General features: G+C 35.6%; 1 protein-coding gene across 1 annotated transcript in view; it reads right to left on the bottom strand.

Annotated features, from left to right (window-relative positions):
- Window positions 1-3,987: 3,987 nt before the first annotated feature.
- LOC140154613 (CUB and sushi domain-containing protein 3-like) overlaps window positions 3,988-22,823 on the bottom strand; it is a 37,824-nt gene continuing 18,988 nt past the window's right edge. The window contains exons 13-26 of the mRNA XM_072177183.1: window positions 22,383-22,790; window positions 20,633-20,737; window positions 19,987-20,394; window positions 18,351-18,455; window positions 17,705-18,112; window positions 17,482-17,586; window positions 15,484-15,834; window positions 14,367-14,477; window positions 13,204-13,323; window positions 11,602-12,006; window positions 9,894-9,998; window positions 9,113-9,520; window positions 7,633-7,737; window positions 3,988-4,365 (exon numbers count right to left, since the gene is read on the bottom strand). Coding sequence (XP_072033284.1) covers window positions 4,094-4,365; window positions 7,633-7,737; window positions 9,113-9,520; window positions 9,894-9,998; window positions 11,602-12,006; window positions 13,204-13,323; window positions 14,367-14,477; window positions 15,484-15,834; window positions 17,482-17,586; window positions 17,705-18,112; window positions 18,351-18,455; window positions 19,987-20,394; window positions 20,633-20,737; window positions 22,383-22,790 — 3,416 coding nt within the window. The 3' untranslated portion in view covers window positions 3,988-4,093. The remainder of the gene's footprint in view (window positions 4,366-7,632; window positions 7,738-9,112; window positions 9,521-9,893; window positions 9,999-11,601; window positions 12,007-13,203; window positions 13,324-14,366; window positions 14,478-15,483; window positions 15,835-17,481; window positions 17,587-17,704; window positions 18,113-18,350; window positions 18,456-19,986; window positions 20,395-20,632; window positions 20,738-22,382; window positions 22,791-22,823) is intronic.

Below are 22,823 nucleotides of genomic sequence, written 5' to 3'. Positions count from 1 at the left end.
GTGTGTAATAAGCGATTACTTACCACATGGTGCTCCTTAGTTGCTGAGCACTGATAACCATTGCACGGAACTGCCCATGATGTATAACACATGCTATTCAGCTTGTTAAAAAATAGGATTTTTTCGCTGTTTTCAGATTTTGTTTATATTGTGGTGGAAGCAGTAGAAGTCTACACCTTCCGACATTTAAAGACGGTACCAGAGGAGGAGAGGGGCTGGCGTAAAGCTGATGTAAAGCTGCTGAAACAGAATTGGCTGTTAAGCTTTAAAGGAAAGTAAAATCAGTTGCCCGAATGAAAGAGTGAAAGAAAGCCCCAAAGATCAGGATCACTGAGCCCATGTATTATCAGCCCTACACTTTACTCAAACATACTGTTACCGAAGATATTATTTCAAGCAGCTATTGGAAAAAGCTTATAAACCATGTCTAAGAATAGACACGGTAGCTGTAAAAGACAGAAAACAGAAATGACAGAAATAACAGAAATGACAGAAAAGACAGAAAAGTTTGGAGTTATGAAGTCTTATAATCAGTGAGTACATTTCTATAGATAGTATAACAAAGGATTTAATGTATTCTATTCATGTATTCTACTTGGACATGTTCAATAGAATAAATTATGGTTTGTTATGAAACACACATCTCAGTTACTAGGATACAGTAAACAAAAAATATATAGGGCTAAAATGACTTACTAAAATGGTTTTAAAACACTTTGTATGTAGATATATTTTATAAGTTCATGACATGAGGTGATGCACATATTTATGTACTTTATAAATTTGCAAGAAAAAGAAGAAGAGGGGTACTGATGAAAATCAGGGTATTATTCCCCCTTAAACCGTCACGCCGCTTTATCCTGCCCCAGGTGTGGAGGGAAAGCGCTATGCAGTAGCTACATTTGTCATTTTTTGACATCTTACCTTTGTTGATGTAAATTTTGCACAAATTGCATGAAATTGCATGACGTATAAAACAGTCACATCAATTTTTCCTATATATTCCATCCTTAAAGGAACTTATTGATTTTCTCATTTATACTGCATTAGTATAGCTTACAGCAATTTGCAAGAATGCTCTCATCACTTCTATCCTGGCAGTCATTGAAGCCATCACAAAACATTGACTCATCAATCACTTCAAGCTGATTTCCAGGACACACCACCAATTCTGAAAATTACAAACAAGTTTTAAAACATTAAAAAAACACGAAAATAAACGAAAATTAAAACGAAATTGTAATATTAACCATTCTGTTCAGACTGTTCAGACTAATCTCACGTATTTTATGAATTCCGTACTTTGTCCGCCAGCCGGAAGATGAAGCTCGCAAATTGATTGACAGTACGTCTCCCAAGTCATGTTCATTAGATCCAATGCCGACTTGGCTTGTCATGCTTGGATGTATTTCTGCCAACATTCACGCATTTAATCAATGACTCTTTGCTTTTTGGTTCCTTCTCTTCAACATTCAAGACAGCTGAGGTCATTCAACTCATCTGAAAAGGTTACGGTGGAACAACTCCAGGTTTATCCTACAACAAATTATACCCTGAGCGCTCATCGCAAAGTGCTCATCGCAACAGATATCATAGCTGTCCCAGAGTTCTTCTTCTGACCATAGATGTCCTCATTCAGGGGCATAAGATTTGGCGTTACAGGTGTTGCAACTCAATGGTTTGACTCATACATACTTGATTGCAAACAAATGGTTAACATTGGTGACTCTTAGTCCATGCGTCATGTATTGTTGAGCGGTGTTCTACAGGGATTAGTAACCGGTCCTCAGATTTTTGCACTTCACTCGAAGACATTGTAATTGTAAAGCGGCAGAATATAATTGGTACGTTCTATGTTGATAAATCTCAGCTGTATCATAGATATGGATTTTTATTTATATCTCCAAAATGAAAGGTCAAAATTTTCAATTGATTGTCGGCTATCCATCCCATCTACATACCTTTGAAATACATATCATTAGATTTATATAATTTACTTCGAGGACTGTTAAATTTCAAAAATATAAATTTTTAAGCATTTCCCATAACATCGCTATCCGAGGCCTTAAGTGCATTATCGGGTTTCTAGAATCGTGCAGCTTTTCGCGCAATCTAAGTGTCTAACTATTTCACCACTTGGAGAGTAGCCTCATTTGCATGATCATAAATCATCCGTGTCTTAGTTAATGTATACCCAAATTATGACAGGTTACCATTTACAGGTATCCAAGCATTACCTTCTGCATTTATATTTGTCAAACAAATATAAAAGCCACGTGATGTTACACTTCCATCTGTATAGAATTCAAAATGGAGGGCGCTTTCATTAGCTGGTGACAAAACGTCCAAATCAGGTAGGGAACTACCCGTGTATCTCAAAAGTCTTCCATTTTGCGCTGTTCCAAGGTACAAGTTGTCATAACTACTTTCCGTATAGAAGTCTATGAACTGCCCCAGTATTCTGCCACCTTCCTGGCACCGCACAGTCCAGAAGCACTGCATGTTATTCATGTAATTATTAGGATAGCCATAAGACGTCAAATTGACCTTGGTATCTCTTGGTATTATGATCTCGGGCTCTGAACAAACTGCATTAAAGACAATGAAAATGGGACTTTAAATGTAAACTGACTTGAATTAATCATGCGATGTAAAACAAGCATGACAAGAGCAACTACACAATATACACTGGGTAGCAACAATTCATGTGTTAACATACCGTCACGCTGCTATGTTTTTCAATAAAAACTGCGTTTGGATCTAGTTTTGAGATATTTTCTCAAAATATCAAGATCTATCTTAAGAACCACCGAACGGCTTGTTTGTACTCATTTTAACGCATTTGTCATGCTGATTCCAAATATGGTCATGAAAATTTACAATTCTGAATTTTGTGAAAAATTTAAACAAAATTTGAAACCTGTCGTCTGCAGTCGACGTCCGCGTTGATGATCCAAACTCTGTGAACACGATTTAGACACTGGCTAATATCAATTTTTGTGTGCAAGTGGCATTATCTTGCATTTTGCAAGTATTTCGTCTCGGACCAAAACGATCGATTTTCTTGGTCAAAACGAATTTAGTATAGTATAATACAGTATAGCGAAAACAGTATAGTATAGTGGACAAACATTGTGTACATGTTAAAAACTGAAGTTTGATAAAAAAAAAACCGAGGGCCGAAGTTTCATGAAATCTCACAAATCCCTCTTCTTGCATGTAATTACGCAGTTCATGCTGATCACACGATCCGCCGATAGTTAGCAATGCAATGTTTAAAATCCCTATTATTTGACAAATATTGACAGCGAACTTGTAACGCTTATAGGAAATTCAATTTGACACTTTGGGAGGCTTTTACCTCTATACTTACAGCATTCCTCTGGTTCATCACTCCTATCACTACATTGATTTATACCATCACACATCAAATCCTCACTACCCAAAATCTCCCAGTCATTGTCACAGAATACATAATCTGAGGAGGTTAAAAACAGGATTTAAAACATTTTTAGATAGCAGAGTCGCATTTTCACTAGCTATTAGTTTATTTTTTATAGTTGATTCAAATTTATCAACCGTAGTCCGATTCAGCAAAACACGGGGCCCACTGGCAGATTATGTGCCGTTTTTGCCGTTTTTGGCGTTTTTCTTTTTCTTTTGTTGAGAGCATATTAAAATAAAATCATGAATAAAGTAAACATGGGAAACATACATAGATGTAGATAAACATGAATACAGTGTACATGGACATGCTGAAGTGAGAATCATTGTAATCCTGTTTTTGTTAATTTTGTTAAAACATTTGACCGAATTTAGTTGCATGAATTGATACGGAAGCATTTTAGACATTTTTGTTATTTGAAACATTATGTACAGGACGCTTATTAAGAGAAGACACCAATTCATTACTTAACAATGTCGCACTCATACTTCTTTGACACATTAGTTCACTCACCTATTTCATCAGTGTATTCAGAAAGCTCCATGAAAAATCCCCTTCGTGGATAAGCATATCTGCGAACCTCAAATGTGATCACTATCATATCAGTTCCATTAGGTGCTATCATATCACGAGGCAGACTACTTCCTGTTAGTGCCACTTCTCTCCAATTTGCCTCATCACGTCCAAAATATAAGTAGGCATCATATGTATCCAGGTAGAAATCCACAAAGTGGATGTAGATGCTGCTTCTAGCTCCAGACCCTGAAATTCTCTGGACCCAGCTGAGGTAGTGACAAACCACTGGCAGGTTATTTCATTCCCATAAGTTGTGATGTAATTGGATGGGTAGTTTCTTGATGTTAGATTGAATACTATGCCATTATCAGGTAAAGTGATGTTAGGCTCTATTCCACAATAATCTTTAAAATGAAATCATTGCATAAAATGAAGTGGAAGATGAGAGGTTTTTTTTTTACTCATTCACATGTTTGGATAATAAATGACCGTACGTCACGAATAAGCGAGCGAGCCGCTTTTGGCGAAATTGAAATTTTTGCAGATTTGAAATGTTTAAACATTCTTCTAAACACCAACAAAGTTTTATTTTAAAGTAAAAATATGAAATAACCTACATTTTCTGAGGCCCATCTGATGTAAGAAAAATTACAAACTTGATAAAAAAATTACAACAGAGCCGTGAAATCGGCGTGTTTGTTATCACCGGAAAGAGGAAAGTCCCAAAAAGCTACTTTTAGCATCAATCTGTTAAATAATCGTAAAAGTAACCAAAGGGAGACCCGTTTACAGAGCTATCTTGACACAAACAATGGTTCCTAACGAAGTACAAAACGTCAGTTGTGATTGGTCGAAACGCGACCATATCGCATGATTATGCCTCGCAGAAGTTAACTACACGTGCAAAATTAATTTAAAATAATTAGCACTTTTAAAATTATTCAAATACATTAGAAAGAGCAAATTACTAACTCTCTTTTATCCTAAAAACTCCAGTAACGATTCAGTCATGAGATGTAGTTAATAGACTTGAAATTCCTTTAAATATTTTGAACAATATGCTTAATCTCGTCTTTCAGAAGAAGTTTATTGTTTGCACCATTTAATGCTTTATTAAACAGCTCATTGAATAATACCTATACTGCGTCTGTGTAAAATGTGAAGCAAATAGCATGTAAGGAAAATATTGGTTGCTATGGAAATATAATGTTTTTCATTTCAAAATTGGTAATTTTTTGCTTCCTTAACTTTGAACGCGTTTTTCTCGGTTTCGCGTTTTGATTCATGACAACCTAAAATCATTTAGGTGTCATTTTAATCCTTGAGACATGCTCTTTGCAAATATGCAAAAAAAAGTTAAAATTACCAGAGGGGGACTTTACTGTGCATTCGTGGTGTACGGTCACATATAGATACAAGTAAACAGAGTAACTATTCCTGCTTCTTTGGCTTTGAATTTGTTCACGTGCTTCCTTTGTAGCATTTGATATTTGATTGCGTTCCTACTAATTCACAGGGCATGGCACAACATCAGCTGAAACATATGCTGCCTTATTTTTTTTTACACTTCCAAGCCACGTGCACTCCCGTTTATAGATAAGTACTACTTTCCCGCAGGCCTTCTCTCACGAAACAAACATGTTTTTAAAACATTTTAAACGTGTTAGAAATGCGTTTTGGATTGGGTCAAAACGCTTTTATAACATTAAAGGTCATGAAAACATTTAAAACGTTTTATGTGTAAAGTAGTTTTCGTTATGCGTTCACTGTTTCTTCCATAACGATTACGTTAATACACATGTCAAAGTTAAAAGCACTCTGGTTAGCATTTTAAGGGATAACTGAATTAATTAACATTATGTTTAAATGAAGAAATGGAGCTCGGACAAACTGGTATTATTTATGTTGAATTACATTTATATCTATATACAGAAAGATTACATGATTACATGTTGTTAAGATTTTCAATATTACATATAGTTGACCCTCCCGTCAGTGTACTTTGGTTATAATTATAAATGTGCTTTTATAAATACGCACGTGACTCATGGACAAGACCAGCGAGCGTAACCAAGTCCTCATGCATTGACCACTATACAGAAAAGGATAGGAACTCTCTAGATAATATCATCAAGTATTGTAATGATTTATTCCGGGTCTGGTATATATGGATGATTTCCCGATAAATAATACGTAACACAGAGAACAGAAAACATTGAGCTAAACGACAAACAAAAGTATAATCACAAAGTTAAGAACACGATTTATTCATCAAAAATTATGAACCTATCGTACAGAGACTGCCGCTTTAAAGACAAAAGTCATGTCTCTAAATATAAAGTAAAATTATCGTCAAACAGTGCAGCAAAAAAGTACGTGCTAACTAAATGAGCTCTAAATCAGAAGTGAACTTGCGCAGCGATTAAATGGCCCACGCTCCTCTCACATGCTAGTTAGCCTAACAACAACACCGGCCAATCAGGGAGTGGCGACGTAAGAGCGCGAGGGCGACGCGATGCGCCGCCTTACGTCGCCGCATCTCGTCGACCTTATTACCAGAAATGCGTCTACCAACCCCACACCGCAAATGCCGCGGCATCCACAATATACGAGGAAGAGAAGTGATGGGACAATTTAAATGCAATTTGCGTCATAAAATTTGGTAATCAGAATACATCTAAACACACAGAAAAGCAGTGATAATTTTGTTTCTACGAATAGAAAAAGGCCTAAAATACGCCAAATCAGATTGTGCGCCCTGTGTAGCACTGTAAACAAAACAAGAGGTCCGCAATTCGTTGTCGAGCTGTCAATCATTCGTCCCAGTCAATACGTAAGTCCAAGTCGTTGGCGAAATTGCATCGCCAAAGTCAAGCTTAATTTACCTTACAAAGATAAGAAACACTAAAACCAGAAAAGATGGGAAGACACCCGTAGGCCAGGACATTTCAGTATTAATTGAATAGCAAAATTATTACTCATGGGAGGATTCAGAATTTGTAAAATGTTATCAAAAACAACATTTTTTAAGTATATGATGACGGAAAAAATATTCAACGACGGAAATGTTTACAATATAATCACAAAGTTGAACAAAATAGACAATTTTGCTGCAAAGTAGTCTCATGTTCTTCCGTCTTTGCATTCAAATGTTATGGCAGCGCGGAGGTGGTCACGTGCGTATTTATAAAAGCGTATGTATATAACAGTAGCACACTGCCCGTTGGGTAGTTAGAGGAGTCGTAGGGACCCATAATATTTTACAATCAACACATCGAAAGAGTGATTCTTTTTAAATAACAGGCAAAATAATTGGGGCCAAAATAAGTATGCCTAAAATGTGTCTTATTTAGTCAGAAATTTGAAATAAGGCATATATCTGATATCAAAAACATGAAGGAAAAAACCATGTCTTTTGTGTGATTTTTTTCCAAAATAATAGTTTTGGCATCAACTTTTGTATGTCCTGAGAAGAAGGTTAAGTACTTTTCTTTCTGAGACTTGACAGCCCCCTTTTAAGGAAAGCTTCCAACAATTAATTACGCTGTGTCCCTGATCGCCCAGCTATTTGGCAAATGTTGACAACTTACGTGTACTGCTTGCAAACGAAATTCTGCTTGACACATTTTTAAAGAGCCTCTTTAAAAAGAGGCTCTTGCGCCCATACTTACAGCATTCCTCTGGTTCATCACTCCTATCACTACATTGATATATGCCATCACATATCAAATCCTCAGTATCCAAAATCTCCCATTCATTGTCACAGAATACATAATCTAAAGAGGTTAAAAAACAGGTTTCATATTAAACTTTACCAATTAACTTTATAAATATATATATATATAACAACATTTTACTCAAGTTAGACTATCTTTTGAATAATAATGATATTTTTTATATAATATATTCTTGCTGCATATGAACATAATAATTTACATATGACATATTACAAATTCAAACATCAAAGACCATTATTTAAAGCTAAATTAAATACCTCGTTTGGTGGAAGTGCTGTTTATTTGTTTTGTTTTTGTTTTGTTTTTTGTTTTGTTTTTGTGGAGCGCATATAAAACTAAAATTATGAATAAAGTGAACGTGGGAAATTTGCATACATGTGTATAAAATATTAAAAATCCAGTGTACCTGAACATGCTGAAGTTAATATCCTGCGACAGATTTTTCTTCATTTTGTTAAGACATTTATGGGAAGGGGTATGAACGTTTGGACAGTATTTATTGTGGGACATGAGAGCACATCAGACATATCGAATTGCATTCTGAATACGAAGAATGTCCTTCTGATATCAAGTGATTTTGATTTTTTGAAATTCGCAACGTAATACACATTTTATGGCAAATCATTAAAAATTGATATTTTTGATATTTAACAGTACTCGAAGTAAACTTTATAAATCTGATAATTTATACTTAAAGTGTATGTAGGTGGAATGAAAAGCCGACGATCAATTGAAAATTTTGACCTTTCGTATTGAAGATATGGATTTTTTCCCAAAACACACAAAAAATTAGGTCTTTTGGGGAAAAATCCATATCATCAATATGAAAGGTCAAAATTTTCAATTTATCGTCGGCTTTTCCTCCCAGTTACATACACTTTAAGAATGTATCATTAGATTTATAAAATATACTTCGAGGACAGTTATATATCAAAAATTTGAAAATATCAAATTTTAATAAATTTGTCATAAAATTTGTATTATATCGTGAATTTCAAAAAATGAAAATTATTTGATATCAGAAAGACATGCTTCGTATTTAGAATGCAATTTGATACGTCTGAGGTGCTCTCATGTCCCATAAAAAATACTGTCGAAACGCTCAAAACGCGCATTCCAGATCCCTTAACCAAATTGAATTGTATAATTATGTACATTGATATGAAAGCATTTTATAAAGTTTTGCTATATATTTATTATAATTAGGTACAGGTCGCTTATTCAGGAAGGCACTAAATCGGTGAACTACGAGATTTCCCTGGTATCACACAGAAATATCACGCACGTAATTCTTGTAAGTAATTACGTTACATTAGAGTTTTATTTTGCTGCCAATCTCTCAATTCTGAATCCCTTACCCTTCATTCCTTATCAATGTCGCACTCTTACTTCTTTGACACATAGGTTCACTCACCTACTTCATCAGTATATTCAGAAAGCTCCATGAAAAATCCCCTTCGTGGATAAGCATATCTGCTAACCTCAAATGTGATCACTATCATATCAGTTCCATTAGGTGATATCATATCACGAGGCAGAATACTTCCTGTTAGTGCCACTTCTCTCCAATTTGCCTCATCACGTCCAAAATATAAGTAAGCATCATATGTATCCAAGGAGAAATCCACAAAGTGGATGTAGATGCTGCTTCTAGCTCCAGACCCCTGAGATTCTCTGGTCACAGATGAGGTAGTGACAAACCACTGGCAGGTTATGTCATTCCCAGAAGTTGTGATATAATTGGATGGGTAGTTTCTTGATGTTAGGTTGAATACCATACCACTATCAGGTAAAGTAATGTTAGGCTCAATTCCACAATAATCTTCAAAATGAAAGCATCGCATCAAATGAGAATTTTTGAATAAGAATTTATCTAAATATTTCTTCAAAAAAGGTCAAAAACGTATTTTATGTGCGTGAATTTCTTCAAAAACCGACAATTTTGGCACCAACTAGTGTTTATGTTAAGATTCATTTTCTTTTTCTTTACTTTTGTATATCGTGCGAATTTCCGATTTGAAAGCCTCCTTAAGCTTCCAGCATTTAATTATGGAGTGCCGCTGATTGGCTTCTTGCGTGATCTGCCGCTAGTCGGCAACACTATTAATTCCTAGCCAAATTTTGACAGCGAACGTGAACTCGTGTAAAAAGGAATTGTGCTTAACCCTTTGGGAGGCTTTTGCCTCTATACTTACAGCATTCACGTGGTTCATCACTCCTATCACTACATTGATAAATGCCATCACATATCAAATCCTCACTACCCAAAATCTGCCAGTCATTGTCGCAGAATACATAGTCTGAAGAGGTAAAAAAGCGATTTCATATTAAACTTCACAAAAATATATCCTGAGCTGTGAATGTCAACTTCCACCTGCCATTACCACAATAATTTTATATTTATTTGTTTATGTTTATGCATTGAAGGTATCTCGATTCAGCAAAAAGCTAGACTAACACGACGCCCGCTATGCATTACAATTTTTTTAAAGCAACAATCATCAAATACATAATACATTATTATATTATAGGGATATCTATACCGTAGATGGGGATACGTCCTATCTATCGTTATGGTTAGGCCCAATGATTAGTTGGGGGTTAGAGCTGTAGATATAGTTAGGGTTTGGACTATTGAGGTTTGGATTGAGGATTGAGGCTAAAATGAATTGCTTACGTGACCCACAGACAAGGTATATATCTGGCCTACAGTAGTGGACATGTTATTAAAATTAACAATCAATTTAAATGTGATTCATTTTTATAAAGTGACACCTCTATAATCATCAGCACAGATTTTTCAGCATCGTTAAGCTTGCTTAGTTGAAGATAGATATCATTGACGACACAGTATGACAGTGAAGTTGCATGCAAATGCAATGTTTTGCTTCCAGTAATGGAGGAGGGATGTAGTTTTAGATTCAACCTCGTCGAGAACCACGAGGGCACCATTGAGCAAATGTAGTTACTGAGATTAAAGATCACACAAGGTGATTAAGTGTTTTAAATCCTTTAATCAAGATATAATATATCATATAATGGTCCTCTGGTCCCAAGGAATAAAAACGTCAAAGGTCGTGTATTTTTCAGGATTCATTCATGAGATATAGGTCAAAAATAAGTAAAAAATTCAAAATGCTCCAAATTGAATACAAGTGTACCAATTTATTTGTCTTTACAAATTAATACAAAAAAGGCATAGTTTGCTATACTGAGAGGCCATTTTCTTCTAGAATCATGGTCCGAGTTCAACAACTATAGAGTATATAGTACCTTGGCAGTTCATACGTCATAACATGTAATCTAGACTCCGTAGATATGACAAACTATACATTTTGTGTCTTTAAATAAATTCACCAGGACGCAATATTGATGAAATCTTCCGCACGAGCGATGAAACATCCCCGGGGAAACATCTAAAACGTGGGTAAAATTTTGAACATTTTATCCATGTACAAGTTTCTTTTTACCCTTTCTAGAGCTTTCTAGAGCATTCTAGAGCTTTATTAGCATTGACGTGTATTACTTCTTGTGACCCGAGGAAGAACTTGTGATATGTTATAACTTGATAGAAGTATTTAATTAATCCCCTTATGTGACCTTTGACATCAATAACTCAATTTGCTCAAGGGTGTCCTCTTGGCTCCCGGTATATTCTGAATCTACACACCCTGGTTGTTACATAATGCAAAAAAAACCACAAAAACTAAACAAAAACAAAAAAACAAAACAAAACAAAATATTATTACACAACTTCACCCCTGTGGTCATTTACCCCCACTAACTATATACAATGTACTACGCAACGCAAGGCATGCGCTGTTGAATTCTGAAACCCTGACAATTTTGCTCGCACTAAGCACCCGTAAACTCAATAGACTGACCTTGCACACTTCCACTTACCTATTTCATCAGTATATTCAGAAAGCTGCATGTAAAACCCCCTTCGTGGATAAGCATATCTGCGAACCTCAAATGTGATCACTATCATATCAGTTCCATTAGGTGATATCATATCACGAGGCAGACTACTTCCTGTTAGTGCCACTTCTCTCCAATTTGCCTCATCACGTCCAAAATATAAGTAAGCATCATTTGTGTCCAAGTAGAAATCCACAAAGTGGATGTAGATGCTGCTTCTAGCTCCAGACCCCTGAAATTCTCTGGACCCAGCTGAGGTAGTGACAAACCACTGACATATGATGTCACTATCATAACTCGTTAAGTAATTGGATGGGTAGTTTAATGATGTTAGGTTGAATACCGTGCCATTATCAGCTAAATTTATGTTAGGCTCAATTCCACAAACTATAAAATAATAACATCGCATAAAAATGATCAATGAAAATCTGTTTGTAGGTCTTGGTTGTATTTCCTTTCTCGTGTTGAATCATTCATATCATGAGGTGAGAAGTTAAGGTATTTAGATATATAGATTTAAGTAACTATTGTTAGCTATATTTCTGTTCAGTGAGACAGCTGAATATTTTTTCACATGCTTCCTTTGTAGCATTTGCTATTTGATTACGATCCTGCTAATTCACAGGGAATTTACTCCGCTCAGGTTAACTTAAATTGCCTTCTTATTTGATAAACAAGTATTTTAATACAAGTATTTAAAAATGCTCATGAGGACAATAAAGCAACCTATTGCCCAGAGGTGACCTGGAGATTGTAGTAGTCTCCAGTACCTTTGGCAAGCACTGTCGCCTGTTTCACATGCGACTGCTATTGAAATTTTCGGTACATCATCGATGCACACATCTGTACTGCGAGATTCAAAATGTTCCACTTGAGCGACGAAGATGATCACATCGATGAATTGCGCGGTAAAGATATGCGCAGCGATATCGCGTCATCAGGGGCTCCAATCAAAAAGGCATTTGTAATTTACCGAAATGGTTAATTAACAACTCATCCTGACACCAGATGGATTACCAGTGCCAAAGCTGGAGTTTCCAGTCGGTTTATTATCTTGTACCCCTACAACCCATGCTGCGCCACTTAGTGTTATGACTAATATCAACACCACACATCCACATCGCCAGGTAAATAATTACACTGTACAGCAGGGAGACTACAATCAATACCCGGGATCGATACACGTGTATGTGCTATGCACGTTTTGGATGCCGGGGTAGAAAATGATGAATATCTCCCGCAATTTTTGCTTTCTAAAGAAGCCGATTTTAAGGCTTGCACTTGAATATATGTGTTGAAAGAACATGATAGTCTTAGACAAACAACCGTCCGTTTTGAACTAAAAAACTGACAAAAATTCAAATTTTATATGTACAGAACAGAAAAAGCGACAGCTGCCCTCATTCGTAAACAATTGGGATAACGAAACATATCACGTTACAAGCGCAATGTGGACCACTGGTGGAGGCAGTCTAATGCAGATGACATACCAGGGTCAGCCCATTATACAGACATACACATTCAAAAACCATGCATACTTCATAAGCCTTATTTATTGATGTACATCAACAGGGCAAAGCTTACAGTCACAGTTCATCTCATCTTCTCCAAAGTGGCAATTCCGTCTTAAATCACACTCCATGTATCTAGGTATGCACGATCCATCGAAACATTGAAACTCATCAGGATCACATAGTGGCAAAGCTGCAAATGAACAAGTCGAAACGAAGACGCTTATTACATAATGTCAAATACAAAATACCATTTTACTCGCAAAAATATCATTACACTAAGATAAAAGGAAAATTCTTGATGAAAGTAAGCTTAAATATGCACACAATCATTTCATCAATCTTACATAAAATTGACCACCATAGGGTACGCCGTCTAACTTTGAGTGGGGTTGGGGGTGGGGGGTGAGGACCAAGTAACTTTTTTCGTCCATCATGGCACTAAACGAAACTTCCTATATACTTATGGTTTCCTATAAATTCTAGTGATAAATAGTAAAATCCAATTTTTTGGCCAATTTATACTGACGACATGAATGACAATCACACTATTTCCGAGTTTTTGGTCGATTATGACATCATTATGACATTGGTATCAATTGGAACGATGATAACAAAACCCATCCATTGGTACATTATACATTCAAATAGGATTCCCGATAACTGCAAACACACACCAACCGCGGACATCCGCGGTTCCTTTCCCCACCAGAGAATTGTGAACGACTTAAAATTTAAGCAGACCATGCCTCGTTTGCTGATGTACGTTCACGTCTCTGGTGAATTGTAAAATCCTCAAACAGATTAACGGTTTGGGACAGAGTTTCAGGTGTACAAAGTCCTCGTCCAAGTTAAAGGTCCTCGCTTGTTTGGAATTTAAGCTCCTTGTTCGGAGAGGTATTTACAAGTGGTGTTTTGGCGTAGGTGCTTGCTGGTAAACGCGAACGTTAACATGAACCTCAACCGTGTATGTTACCTCAACAGGGGTCTTGAGTCTTCTAATGTTAATATAAAAATCAGTCCCCAGTTGATAGATTTTAAAAATCCAAAAAATGTTTGTAAAATTTGTGTAAAACAAGTCAACGTCCCCGGTTAGGCTCAGAAAATCAGCAAAAACACAAGAGCGCTCATCAATGTAGGACACTGTCTTCGTTTGCCGACGAATAAATGTTGTAGATGGTGTGTGTGGTGTGGGGGTGGGCGGGTGCATGGATTTTATTAATGAGTATAGCTTACAGCAATTTGCTAGAATGCCTTCATCACTTCTATCCTGACAGTCATTGAAGCCATCACAAAACATTGACTCATCAATCACTTCAAGTTGATTTCCAGGACACACTACCAAGTCTGGAAATAACAAACAAGATTGTTAATAGTAATATTAACACACGGTTTAAAAGACCAATAAAACGGCATAATACATGTTGTTTAGAGAACACACTTTCTATAGCCGTTTTATCTTTTAACAAGCATAAAGTGTATATGAGACGAAACCAATTGAATGCCATACTCATTGTGAAATGTGGCAACACTGGCAACAACCAAAACTGAAAATTGTTTTAGCTGACCAAACTGCATGTACTATGTGCATACTGCAGGAGCTAAAATCACACGGAAAAGGGAATTTTTAACTATGTATTGAAACCCTCCTTTAAAAATTGACAATTTCCCTAGGTCTACGATTTAATGGAGAAATATAAAATTTTAGAAATATTAATATTTGATTTGATTTATTTCAGCATATCAACATCTCATCAGAATTACAATTTTCACATAATTATGAAAGTTGCATATAAGGTACATTAAAAATTGAATGATATATTATATAATATATGAGGGAGATTGCGTAAGGTTGTTTTTACTCCCCTGTTGACCCATTAGTGAAGTATATATTTGAATACGTGCTTTAGTGCTACGCACCTGATTCATTCCAACCTATATCATGTAAAGTACAACAATATAAAAGTCTAATGCTAAGGATTACCCCCTTGATAACCCTATAAGCATATAAACCTATATTGCTTAAATATATTTAGCTGCTTTCTTAAACATGTCTTTTTGAACAATTTACTTCTGGATAGCATTATGATAAAAAGACAAATTTGATTTCGGTTGTTTTATGAATAACAGTATTTAGTACTGTGCTAATGAACAGTTAGAACGCAAGTACTTAGATCCAGCTTAAAAATAATAATAACAATGATAATAATAATAATTAGAAAATAACATCCAATTCAGCTATCATGTTATGATGAATCCAAGTATGTGAAAATTTTGGATCCAAAACAAAATAATAAAATATTTATGGGTTTCGTATGAGTTATGTTATTTCTATCCAAGTTCTTTCTATTACCTTCTGCATTTATATTTGTCAAACAAATATGAAAGCCACGTGATGTTATACTTCCATCTGTATAGAATTCAAAATGGAGGGCGCTTCCATCAGCTGGTGACAAAACATCCAAATCAGGCAGGGAATTACCCGTATATTCCAAAAGTCGTCCATTCTGTGCTGTTCCGATGTACAAGTTGTCATAGCCTCTTTCCGTATAGAAGTCTATGAACTGCACTAGTATTCTGCCACCTTCCTGGCACCGCACAGTCCAGAAACACCGCATGTTATTCATGTAATTATTAGGATAGCTATAAGACATCACATTGACCTTAGTATCTATTGGTATTATTATCTCAGGCTCTGGACAAACTGTGTTAATGACAATGAAAAAGGACAATAAAATAAACATTCATCGCACGATGTAAAACAACAACAAAACTGTCACTGAACTTATTCCGTGACCAAATAAGCAAACAAAGACACACATTTTTAAATGTACCACACTTTTCACCTCAAACAGTCTACTAAGCTCACATTTTTCTCATAATGCAGGTGAAAATTTAGTCCTAAAATATATTTCGTCATTCCCAATTGTGGTATACCACACATACCGTTCTATGGGCCGTTATGATGCATTGTTTTTACTTCTAATATCAAAATGGTCGGTGCAATTTACCTCAAAACTTGAGAATTGAATAATTTCGGTACATGCCTCAGTGTGAGGTACAAAACACAATAAGAAATAATCTGCACCTACCTTTAAAAGCAGAATTATTTTAACAATATTTGCGCACATTATGCTATTCAATTGAAATCCGTACACCCCCTACGGAAGATATGTCCTTAGTCTTCCACACAGGGAGTGTGAATTTCAAATGGGGTTACCTGAATAGGTGACAACGTTTGAAATTTACACCCCCTATGTGGGACATTAAGGTCATGTCTTTCATAGGGGGTGTATGAATTTTAACTGGAATAGCCCAATAGGGGATAATAAAGTCTCAGAAGTAAAGTAAGTGTAAGTGCCGCAACGTCTTACAATAAAAAGTGTAAATGTTTTGAAAGGAAAATAATCAAGAAATATAAATATAAATAACGATTTGAGGTAGAAATAACCAGTTTGGACAAAATCACAAAACACGAGTTTTGCTTTTTTTTAAATCAAAATGTTTAAAATGTACTCAATCACGATGAGTTTTTTTTTTAAATCTTGAGACAGCATCCTTATGCAGAAACGTTTGTTTTTATATTTAATTTTTGAATATCAGCCTTTTATGCTTGATTTATTGACCAAATTAAGCTAAATAATTATGTAAGTTTTATTTATTTATTTATTTATTTATTTATTTATTTATTTATTTATTTATTTATTTATTTATTTAATTCCTATTTAACTTGGGGTGACCAATCAATGCACTGGCACTGTTCTCCCTTGGTTCCCAGAAAGTTGTTAATATCTCAGAAGAAACGAGTCTCAGAAGAAAATGGAAAACATCAAAGAATTACATGTTTCTACAAAAAATCAGAGCATGCACAATGCGCTATTTTTTATTACTGAGGTTTTGGAACAATGAGATAAAGTTATGCGATAAAAGCTCACATTTCAAAAGTTCATGAGTCTAAAATGTACTTAATGTGGTCAGTAATAGTCTCAAGATTAAGGACAAACAAAAAAATCAAAGCGAACATTAAAAAAGAAATAGTTCCAAAACAGGTGCTTTTTCACCAACTAGCGGTGTTTAAATTTAGATTCGTTTTATATTTAGATTTCGAAAAATAATACACTTGTTTGTATCTCGTGTGAAGAAGTAACATCGTTAACTTTTATTTGATGCATATCTTGGAGTTAATAGATCCCTCTATAAATTAAGCTTCCAGCATGTATTTGGGCAGTGCTGTTGATCGGCTACTTGCACGATCTGCCAATAGTCGCAAAAGCTATAGCCAGGTGGCAAATGTTGAGAGTGATTGTGTATTCATTGAAAAAATAAATTTGCTTTTTGACTCAACACTTACCACAATCTAGTGGTTCATCACTCCTATCACTACATTGATTTATACCATCACATCTTAAAGCCTCATTGCCCAAAATCTGCCATTCATTGTCACAGAATAAATGATCTGAAGAGGTTAAAAACATTCCATAGTATCACAAAGTAATAGTTCGTATTCTTGTAAGTAATTGTATTACAATGCAGTTTTTTTGTTGCAAATCTCTTAATTCCACATTCCTACTCACCTATTTCATCAGTATTTTCAGAAAGCTGCATGGAAAATCCCCTTCGAGGAGAAGCATATCTTTCAACCACAAACGTTATCACTATCATATCGGTTCCATTAGGTGATATCATATCAAGAGGGAGACTACTTCCTGTTAGTGCCACTTCTCTCCAATTTGCCTCATCACGTCCAAAATATAAGTAGGCATCATTTGTATCCAGGTAGAAATCCACAAAGTGGATGTAGATGCTGCTTCTAGCTCCAGACCCCTGAGATTCTCTGGTCACAGCTGAGGTAGTGACAAACCACTGGCATATTATATCATTTCCATAACTTGTGATATAATTTGATGGGTAGTTTCTTGATGTTAGGTTGAATACCATGCCATTATCAGGTAAAGTGATGTTAGGCTCAATTCCACAATAATCTTCAAAATGAAACCATTTCATAAAATGAAATTAGCAACGAAAATTTTGAATAAGATTACTTTAAGTTTTGTAAGCTTCAAAGCTTCCAACATTTAATTATACATTGCCGTGATCAGCTGCTCGGGTGAACTGTCGCTCGTCGGCAACAGTATTAAGGCCTACACATTTGGCAAATGTTAACATTTAACGTGTACTGCTTGTAAAAAGAATTCAGGAGGCTCTTGCCTCTATACTTACAGCAATCTAGTTGTTCATCACTCCTATCAATACATTGATAAACGCCATCACATATCAGATCCTCACTCTCTAAAATCTCCCATTCATTGTCACATAATACATGTTCTGAACAGGTTAAAAACAAAGGTTTTATAGTTTATTAACTTCACCAATGAACATTTTCCTCAGCGGTGAGTGCCTATTTTTTACCAGCCAATATAAAATATTATATTTATACTTATTTATACATGTTTATCCAAGGTAGCCCGATTCAGCAAAAGGGTGGACTAACAAGGGGCCCTGCAGTACATTTACAATTTTTTAAAGTAACAATCATCAAACATAATAGATTATTATAGTATAGGGATATCCCTGTCGTGGACATTCCTCTCGGAAATAGGGATACGACTAACTAGGGTTATGGTTAGGCCCGATGATTAGATAAGAGTTTGAGCTGCAGGTATAGTTAGAGTGTTGACTAGAAAAAGATCTGACCTGCCGTGTGAGTGTAAATAAAATCAACAGTCAATTTATACGTGTGTCCATTTTATCTAAACAAAATACATGTCTATGGTTATAGATTAATACTCCCTTTTCAATGCACCTATGCAACTACATTGGAAAAATTACTTTAGTTAGAAGAAGGGCCTAGCGTGCTTGTTCGTCATGTAAACGGAACTCAAATAAAGGAACAGTTCTCACCATCTAGGATGTTTCGATACGTAGGAAACATTATAAAATAGGCCATGATCAATAAGCCCTATAGTTTGCAATGGGGATTGACATTTTGCTGGATTTTGGCAATAAACAAGCATTCCAGACTGTGCAAATTATTCCTGATTTGACTTTATTTTACATGACAAACAATTTGAGACAATTTTCATTGAAATCGGATCACTTTTAGTTTTTGACCCTTGTGTGGGTCGCAGATAGGTCAAATAATGCTTTTTCCGATTCGTCATGAAATTTCAATCCTGTTGTCTGCAATTTGACCTACGCATGTTTTCTGAACGTTGATTAGAAGTTGATTACCGAGGGTGCAGGCTAGGCCCTTCCTCCAACTAAACAGAATGTCTTAATAAAATGATCAAAATCAGGTAAGATATATAATGTTTTTTATAGCATGTTCAGATACACTATATTTTTAATGAATAAGCATGTATGTATGTGTGTATGTGATGTGTGTATTTGAATTTGATGCCTGCTCTGTGAGCTTTATGTGTCGTTCTCTGTATTTTGTATATAATTACAGTTGTATATTTTGTATATAATTACTTGAGTAAGTATGTAAATTTTGGATTTTGACTTTATTTTGGCTATGCATCTGATTTGTCGTGGGCTATGTTACGTATCAATTGTATGCATATTTTACCAGAATTAGACACCATAAACAGAGATGTAGATCTTTTTCAGGTACGTTTTAAGGAACCGTGCGCTCATGACGGGTTATTTTGTGCATTACTATTTAGTTTACGGCTGCTTTGCGCAAGCAACAATTTTAGGGTTTTAAAATTCAACAGCTTTGCGATGCGTAGTACATTATGGAAAGCGCAACGATGCCAAACCATCTGTGTTGATGCATTTTTGATTAATTCCTTACCCTTAACATTAGATACTTCTTTAACAAAAAAGGCTGATCTTTCACACTTCCACTTACCTATTTCATCAGTATATTCCGAAAGCTCCATGTAAAATCCCCTTCGTGGATAAGCATATCTGCTAACCTGAAATGTGATCACTATCATATCGGTTCCATTAGGTGATATCATATCACGAGGCAGACTACTTCCTGTTAGTGCCACTTCTCTCCAATTTGCCTCATCACGTCCAAAATATAAGTAGGCATCATTTGTATCCAGGTAGAAATCCACAAAGTGGATGTAGATGCTGCTTCTAGCTCCAGACCCCTGAAGTTCTCTGGACCCAGCTGAGGTAGTGACAAACCACTGGCATATTATATCATTTCCATAAGTTGTGATATAATTGGATGGGTAGTTTCTTGATGTTAGGTTGAATACCATGCCATTATCAGGTAAAGTGATGTTAGGCTCAATTCCACAATAATCTTCAAAATGAAACCATTTCATAAAATGAAATTAGCAACGAAAATTTTGAATAAGATTACTTTAAGTTTTGTAAGCTTCAAAGCTTCCAACATTTAATTATACATTGCCGTGATCAGCTGCTCGGGTGAACTGTCGCTCGTCGGCAACAGTATTAAGGCCTACATATTTGGCAAATGTTAACATTTAACGTGTACTGCTTGTAAAAAGAATTCAGGAGGCTCTTGCCTCTATACTTACAGCAATCTAGTTGTTCATCACTCCTATCAATACATTGATAAACGCCATCACATATCAGATCCTCACTCTCTAAAATCTCCCATTCATTGTCACATAATACATGTTCTGAACAGGTTAAAAACAAAGGTTTTATAGTTTATAAACTTCACCAATGAACATTTTCCTCAGCGGTGAGTGCCTATTTTTTACCAGCCAATATAAAATATTATATCTATACTTATTTATACATGTTTATCCAAGGTAGCCCGATTCAGCAAAAGGGTGGACTAACAAGGGGCCCTGCAGTACATTTACAATTTTTTAAAGTAACAATCATCAAACATAATAGATTATTATAGTATAGGGATATCCCTGTCGTGGACATTCCTCTCGGAAATAGGGATACGACTAACTAGGGTTATGGTTAGGCCCGATGATTAGATAAGAGTTTGAGCTGCAGGTATAGTTAGAGTGTTGACTAGATAAAGATCTGACCTGCCGTGGGAATGTAAATAAAATCAACAGTCATTTTATACGTGTGTCCATTTTATCTAAACAAAATACATGTCTATGGTTTTAGATTAATACTCCCTTTTCAATGCACCTATGCAACTACATTGGAAAAATTACTTTAGTTAGAAGAAGGGCCTAGCGTGCTTGTTCGTCATGTAAACGGAACCCAAATAAAGGAACAGTTCTCACCATCTAGGATGTTTCGATACGTAGGAAACATTACAAAATAGGCCATGATCAATAAGCCCTATAGTTTGCAATGGGGATTGACATTTTGCTGGATTTTGGCAATAAACAAGCATTCCAGACAGTAGTGCAAATTATTCCTGATTTGACTTTATTTTACATGACAAACAATTTGAGACAATTTTCATTGAAATCGGAGTACTATTAGTTTTTGTCCCTTGTGTGGGTCTCAGATAGGTCAAATAATGTTTTTTCCGATTCGTCATGAAATTTCAATCCTGTTGTCTGCAATTTGACCTACGTATGTTTTCTGAACGTTGATTAGAAGTTGATTACCGAGGGTGCAGGCTAGGCCCTTCCTCCAACTAAACAGAATGTCTTAATAAAATGATCAAAATCAGGTAAGAGATATAATGTTTTTTATAGCATGTTCAGATACACTATATTTTTATTGTGTAAGCATGTATGTATGTGTGTATGTGATGTGTGTATTTGAATTTGCCGCCTGCTCTGTGAGCTTTATATGTCGTTCTCTGTATTTTGTATATAATTGCAGTTGTATATTTTGTATATAATTACTTGAGTATTCAAAGAACAGACCTTTGAATTTTTATACGCTCTCCCTTTTGGGATTGAGCACTTTATTCAAAAGATAGTCTAACTATGAGTAAAATGTTGTAATTACTTGAGTATATATGTATGTAAAGTTTGGATTTTGACTTTATTTTAGCTATGCATCTGATTTGTGGTGGGCTATGTTACGTATCAATTGCATGCATATTTTACCAGAATTAGACACCAGAAACAGAGATGTAGATCTTTTTCAGGTACGTTTTAAGGAACCGTGCGCTCATGACGGGTTATTTTGTGCATTACTATTTAGTTTACGGCTGCTTTGAGCAAGCAACAATTTTAGGGTTTCAAAATTCAACAGCTTTGCTTTGCGTAGTACATTATGGAAAGCGCAACGATGCCAAACCATCTGTGTTGATGCATTTTTGATTAATTCCTTACCCTTAACGTTAGATACTTCTTTAACAAAAAAAGGCTGATCTTTCACACTTCCACTTACCTATTTCATCAGTATATTCCGAAAGCTCCATGTAAAATCCCCTTCGTGGATAAGCATATCTGCTAACCTGAAATGTGATCACTATCATATCAGTTCCATTAGGTGATATCATATCACGAGGCAGACTACTTCCTGTTAGTGCCACTTCTCTCCAATTTGCCTCATCACGTCCAAAATATAAGTAAGCATCATTTGTATCCAAGTAGAAATCTACAAAGTGGATGTAGATGCTGCTTCTAGCTCCAGACCCCTGAAGTTCTCTGGACCCAGCTGAGGTAGTGACAAACCACTGGCAGGTTATGTCATTCCCAGAAGTTGTGATGTAATTGGATGGGTAGTTTCTTGATGTTAGGTTGAATACCATGCCATTATCAGCTAAAGTGATGTTAGGCTCAATTCCACAATAGTCTTCGAAATGAATCCATTGCATGAAATGAAAAT

Source organism: Amphiura filiformis, chromosome 1, assembly GCF_039555335.1.
Source record: "Amphiura filiformis chromosome 1, Afil_fr2py, whole genome shotgun sequence".
Taxonomy (NCBI): Eukaryota; Metazoa; Echinodermata; class Ophiuroidea; order Amphilepidida; family Amphiuridae; genus Amphiura; species Amphiura filiformis.
Note: the sequence above shows the minus strand (reverse complement) of the source record. Positions and strands in the feature narration are given on the sequence as shown.